At 50.1% G+C, this 6,000-nt stretch overlaps 1 protein-coding gene across 2 annotated transcripts in view; it reads right to left on the reverse strand.

The window, feature by feature from the left end:
• Positions 1-5,755, reverse strand: part of LOC139367758 (solute carrier organic anion transporter family member 4A1-like) — a 35,477-nt gene extending 29,722 nt beyond the window's left edge. For both annotated transcript variants that reach the window (XM_071106081.1, XM_071106080.1), the window contains exon 1: positions 4,836-5,755. In XM_071106081.1, coding sequence (XP_070962182.1) covers positions 4,836-5,664 — 829 coding nt within the window. In that variant the 5' untranslated portion in view covers positions 5,665-5,755. The remainder of the gene's footprint in view (positions 1-4,835) is intronic.
• Positions 5,756-6,000: the final 245 nt, after the last annotated feature.

Genomic DNA, 6,000 nt, shown 5'->3' on the forward strand with positions numbered 1-6,000 from the left:
CTGAGGGAACACACTGTGGTAGTAGAGTAGTGGTCTGAGGGAACACACTGTGGTAGTAGAGTAGTGGTCTGAGGGAACACACTGTGTAGTAGAGTAGTGGTCTGAGGGAACACACTGTGTAGTAGAGTAGTGGTCTGAGGGAACACACTGTGGTAGTAGAGTAGTGGTCTGAGGGAACACACTGTGTAGTAGAGTAGTGGTCTGAGGGAACACACTGTGGTAGTAGAGTAGTGGTCTGAGGGAACACACTGTGGTAGAACAGTAGTGGTCTGAGGGAACACACTGTGTAGTAGAGTAGTGGTCTGAGGGAACACACTGTGGTAGTAGAGTAGTGGTCTGAGGGAACACACTGTGGTAGTAGAGTAGTGGTCTGAGGGAACACACTGTGGTAGTAGAGTAGTGGTCTGAGGGAACACACTGTGGTAGTAGAGTAGTGGTCTGAGGGAACACACTGTGGTAGTAGAGTAGTGGTCTGAGGGAACACACTTAATGTATTGTAGAGTAGTGGTCTGAGGGAACACACTGTGGTAGTAGAGTAGTGGTCTGAGGGAACACACTGTGGTAGTAGAGTAGTGGTCTGAGGGAACACACTGTGGTAGTAGAGTAGTGGTCTGAGGGAAAACACTGTGGTAGTAGAGTAGTGGTCTGAGGGAACACACTGTGGTAGTAGAGTAGTGGTCTGAGGGAACACACTGTGGTAGTAGAGTAGTGGTCTGAGGGAACACACTGTGGTAGTAGAGTAGTGGTCTGAGGGAACACACTGTGGTAGTAGAGTAGTGGTCTGAGGGAACACACTGTGGTAGTAGAGTAGTGGTCTGAGGGAACACACTGTGGTAGTAGAGTAGTGGTCTGAGGGAACACACTGTGGTAGTAGAGTAGTGGTCTGAGGGAACACACTTAATGTATTGTAGAGTAGTGGTCTGAGGGAACACACTGTGGTAGTAGAGTAGTGGTCTGAGGGAACACACTGTGGTAGTAGAGTAGTGGTCTGAGGGAACACACTGTGGTAGTAGAGTAGTGGTCTGAGGGAACACACTGTGTATTTATCGTAGTGGTCTGAGGGAACACACTGTGTAGTACAGTAGTGGTCTGAGGGAACACACTGTGGTAGTAGAGTAGTGGTCTGAGGGAACACACTTAATGTATTGTAGAGTAGTGGTCTGAGGGAACACACTGTGGTAGTAGAGTAGTGGTCTGAGGGAACACACTGTGGTAGTAGAGTAGTGGTCTGAGGGAACACACTGTGGTAGTAGAGTAGTGGTCTGAGGGAACACACTGTGTATTTATCGTAGTGGTCTGAGGGAACACACTGTGTAGTACAGTAGTGGTCTGAGGGAACACACTGTGGTAGTAGAGTAGTGGTCTGAGGGAACACACTGTGTAGTAGAGTAGTGGTCTGAGGGAACACACTGTGTAGTAGAGTAGTGGTCTGAGGGAACACACTGTGTAGTAGAGTAGTGGTCTGAGGTAACACACTTAATGTATTGTAGAGTAGTGGTCTGAGGGAACACACTGTGTAGTAGAGTAGTGGTCTGAGGGAACACACTGTGTAGTAGAGTAGTGGTCTGAGGGAACACACTGTGTAGTAGAGTAGTGGTCTGAGGGAACACACTGTGGTAGTAGAGTAGTGGTCTGAGGGAACACACTGTGGTAGTAGTGGTCTGAGGGAACACACTGTGGTAGTAGAGTAGTGGTCTGAGGGAACACACTGTGGTAGTAGAGTAGTGGTCTGAGGGAACACACTGTGTAGTAGAACACACTTAATGTAGTAGTGGTCTGAGGGAACACACTGTGTAGTAGAGTAGTGGTCTGAGGGAACACACTGTGGTAGTAGAGTAGTGGTCTGAGGGAACACACTGTGGTAGTAGTGGTCTGAGGGAACACACTGTGGTAGTAGTGGTCTGAGGGAACACACTGTGGTAGTAGTGGTCTGAGGGAACACACTGTGGTAGTAGTGGCCTGAGGGAACACACTGTGGTAGTAGAGTAGTGGTCTGAGGGAACACACTTAATGTGTTGTAGATATGTGGTAGTAGAGTAGTGGTCTGAGGGAACACACTTAATGTGTTGTAGATATGTGGTAGTAGTGGTCTGAGGGAACACACTTAATGTGTTGTAGATATGTGGTAGTAGAGTAGTGGTCTGAGGGAACACACTTAAAGTATTGTAGATATGTGGTAGTAGAGTAGTGGTCTGAGGGAACACACTTAATGTGTTGTAGATATGTGGTAGTAGAGTAGTGGTCTGAGGGAACACACTTAATGTGTTGTAGATATGTGGTAGTAGAGTAGTGGTCTGAGGGAATACACTTAATGTGTTGTAGATATGTGGTAGTAGAGTAGTGGTCTGAGGGAATACACTTAATGTGTTGTAGATATGTGGTAGTAGAGTAGTGGTCTGAGGGAACACACTTAATGTATTGTAGATATGTGGTAGTAGAGTAGTGGTCTGAGGGAACACACTTAAAGTATTGTAGATATGTGGTAGTAGAGTAGTGGTCTGAGGGAACACACTTAATGTATTGTAGATATGTGGTAGTAGAGATGTAGTCTGAGGGAACACACCTAATGTGATGTAGATATGTGGTATGAAACATGTTAAACGGTCTATAACTGCCTGAATGTTGCTGGGCCCCAGGAAGAGTAGCTGCTGCCTTGGCAACAGGTAATATAGATCCTTAATACATAAAATACAATTGTTCCTGTCTCAACCCGGGTTAAAAGACCTCATTGTTCCTACTTTGCTAAGTTTGGTTTTCATATGAGTTGTTTATTTTTGATCAATAAGCTCACAGAGACAGACCGAGTCCATTCACTGAGGTCTCACTGAGGTCATTGAAATGGTCATTGTGTTCTATTGCCTCTGTTGCCTCTGAAAGGAAAATAGCGGGGGGGTGAGGCACAATTCAAAGGCATATTATTGACGTCTGTGGGGAAACTGCTGATTGGAAGACAGGGAAGGTCTGAGGGATGGTCAAATTGCCTGATTCAATAGAGAACAGATGTAGCAGGGGTTTCTGGGACTTGTCTGTTGGAGTTCAGTTGGAGACATAATGACATAATGTTACCCACAATCCAATTTGAACAACTGTATTCAACAACCAATCGACAGTCTGTCACTGTTATAGAGTTAAACATTGCCATTCCGATCCATTAGATCGGCGCGTGTGTTTAGTGAGTCAGCCTAATGACCCTCATACCAATGAATCAGCCTCTGCTCTCATCTGCACATCCTGTTTCCTGTCATTCTACCCTTGTCTGACAGTCTCACAGCATTCTGGTGGCTGCTGTGTCAGTCTGTGGTCTCTGACCACCCACACACCTAATGCAGATGAAACCACGTGGATATAATTCACACACGGCATCAGTCAGCCGCCACAAACACTACCAGGACACGGTATCAGTCAGCCCTCACGAACACTGCCAGGACACGGTATCAGTCAGCCCCCACAAACACTGCCAGGACACGGTATCAGTCAGCCGCCACAAACACCGCCAGGACACGGTATCAGTCAGCCGCCACAAACACTGCCAGGACACGGTATCAGTCAGCCGTCACAAACACTGCCAGGACACGGTATCAGTCAGCCGCCACAAACACTGCCAGGACACGGTATCAGTCAGCCGCCACAACACGGTATCAGTCAGCCGCCACAACACGGTATCAGTCAGCCGCCACAACACGGTATCAGTCAGCCGCCACAACACGGTATCAGTCAGCCGCCACAACACGGTATCAGTCAGCCGCCACAACACGGTATCAGTCAGCCGCCACAACACGGTATCAGTCAGCCGCCACAACACGGTATCAGTCAGCCGCCACAACACGGTATCAGTCAGCCGCCACAACACGGTATCAGTCAGCCGCCACAACACGGTATCAGTCAGCCGCCACAACACGGTATCAGTCAGCCGCCACAACACGGTATCAGTCAGCCGCCACAACACGGTATCAGTCAGCCGCCACAACACGGTCTCAGTCAGCCGCCACAACACGGTCTCAGTCAGCCACCACAACACGGTATCAGTCAGCCGCCACAACACGGTATCAGTCAGCCGCCACAACACGGTATCAGTCAGCCGCCACAACACGGTATCAGTCAGCCGCCACAACACGGTATCAGTCAGCCACCACAACACGGTATCAGTCAGCCACCACAACACGGTATCAGTCAGCCGCCACAACACGGTATCAGTCAGCCGCCACAACACGGTATCAGTCAGCCACCACAACACGGTATCAGTCAGCCGCCACAACACGGTATCAGTCAGCCGCCACAACACGGTATCAGTCAGCCACCACAACACGGTATCAGTCAGCCACCACAACACGGTATCAGTCAGCCGCCACAAAACGGTATCAGTCAGCCGCCACAACACGGTATCAGTCAGCCGCCACAACACGGTATCAGTCAGCCGCCACAACACGGTATCAGTCAGCCGCCACAACACGGTATCAGTCAGCCAGCCACCACAACACGGTATCAGTCAGCCACCACAACACGGTATCAGTCAGCCACCACAACACGGTATCAGTCAGCCACCACAACACGGTATCAGTCAGCCGGCAGCACAGAGAGAAGACGAGTAGTAAGACCATAGTCTACACCATATGAGAATCAAGCTGTGCTCTGCAGTTTACAGGTCCTTTGACACAGTACACTTGTATTTTTGTTTTACGTTTAAATGAAACATTGTATCATTATTAAAAACAATGGAAACTTTTCTCTAGTGGATGATAAAGACATGCACCAGATGAATGAATATGAACAGGAAATACAAAAGATCTCATAAAGAGATCAGAACGACGCTCACGGTGTTGTGCTCAGTGACTCACCGATGTACACCGGAGCGTAGCTGGACTTGACGTTCTCGTCCAGGTAGGTGACGCCCAGAGTGTAGAGGGGCGTGGCTCCCACCCCATGCAGGAACTGGCCCAGCATGAAGACAAAGCGGTAGCTGGACAGGCCCCCACCCTCGTTATCATGGCAACGTCTGGTACGGTTCCCCGTACACACCCCTGTCTGCTCGGGCATGCTTACCTGGTACGGGGAAGTGGTGAAGTGAGGCAGGGCGAACACCAGAGATCCTAGCGCCATGACCAGCACCCCCCAGCCCAGCCAGCGAGGCTTGTGCCCCGTCCCACCAAAGTAACTGACAAAGGCCAGGCACACACAGGCAGCGATGTCGTAGGAGCTGGCGATGAGACCGGTCTGGTAGCTGCGCAGGTCAAAACGTCTCTCTATGGAGGTCACCACGGTGTTGATGAAGCCGTTGATGATCATGCCCTGGAGGAAGGAGGCCACACACAGGAAGAACAGTACCCAGCGAGGGGTGTTGAAGGTCTGGATGACTCGGGGCGTCAGAGCCCCCCAGCCACACAGGCCTTCTGAGTGTGTGGGGATGAATGTGAGGCCCAGTGGGGTCTCCGCGGGTGCTTGGCCCGTGTAAAGCTGTCCAGGCAGTGGGGTAGCAGCCCGGGTGAGGATGATGTGGTGAGCGGGGCTATTTCCAGCGGCGCTGCCAGGGCCTGAACCCACTGGGCTGTCCTCCCGAGAGTCTACAGGGCTGGGTGTCTCTAGGGAGGGGCACATAGGGCCGTCCTGGAGGTCCAGCAGCTCCTGCTTGGAGCTGAAGGAGACGTCGGCAGTGAGTAGGATAGGCATGACCCCAGGGAGGGGCTCTCTGAGAGGGATAAAAGGCCTGGGAGAGTGAGTGCGTTGTAAGAAAGGGTTGACTTTCTCCTGTCGGCTAGTGTCTGTACTCTATCTCACCCAGGGTATGGATATGCCACTGAGCAGTGAAAGTGTCTGCAAGTAGAAAGCAATCCTCTGCCAGAGGGGACCACTACACAGGGAAATGGACAGGATGTGCTTTACTGCGGCCTCTGGGAAACGTCCTCCTAAAAAAGGATAGAGGAGAAGATTGTCAGACATTATCACAAGGTGTTCTTTTGAAAATATGAAAACGTGGAGATAAAAAAAAATATGATTCTAATAAAA

Source organism: Oncorhynchus clarkii, chromosome 16, assembly GCF_045791955.1.
Source record: "Oncorhynchus clarkii lewisi isolate Uvic-CL-2024 chromosome 16, UVic_Ocla_1.0, whole genome shotgun sequence".
In the NCBI taxonomy this organism is placed as follows: Eukaryota; Metazoa; Chordata; class Actinopteri; order Salmoniformes; family Salmonidae; genus Oncorhynchus; species Oncorhynchus clarkii.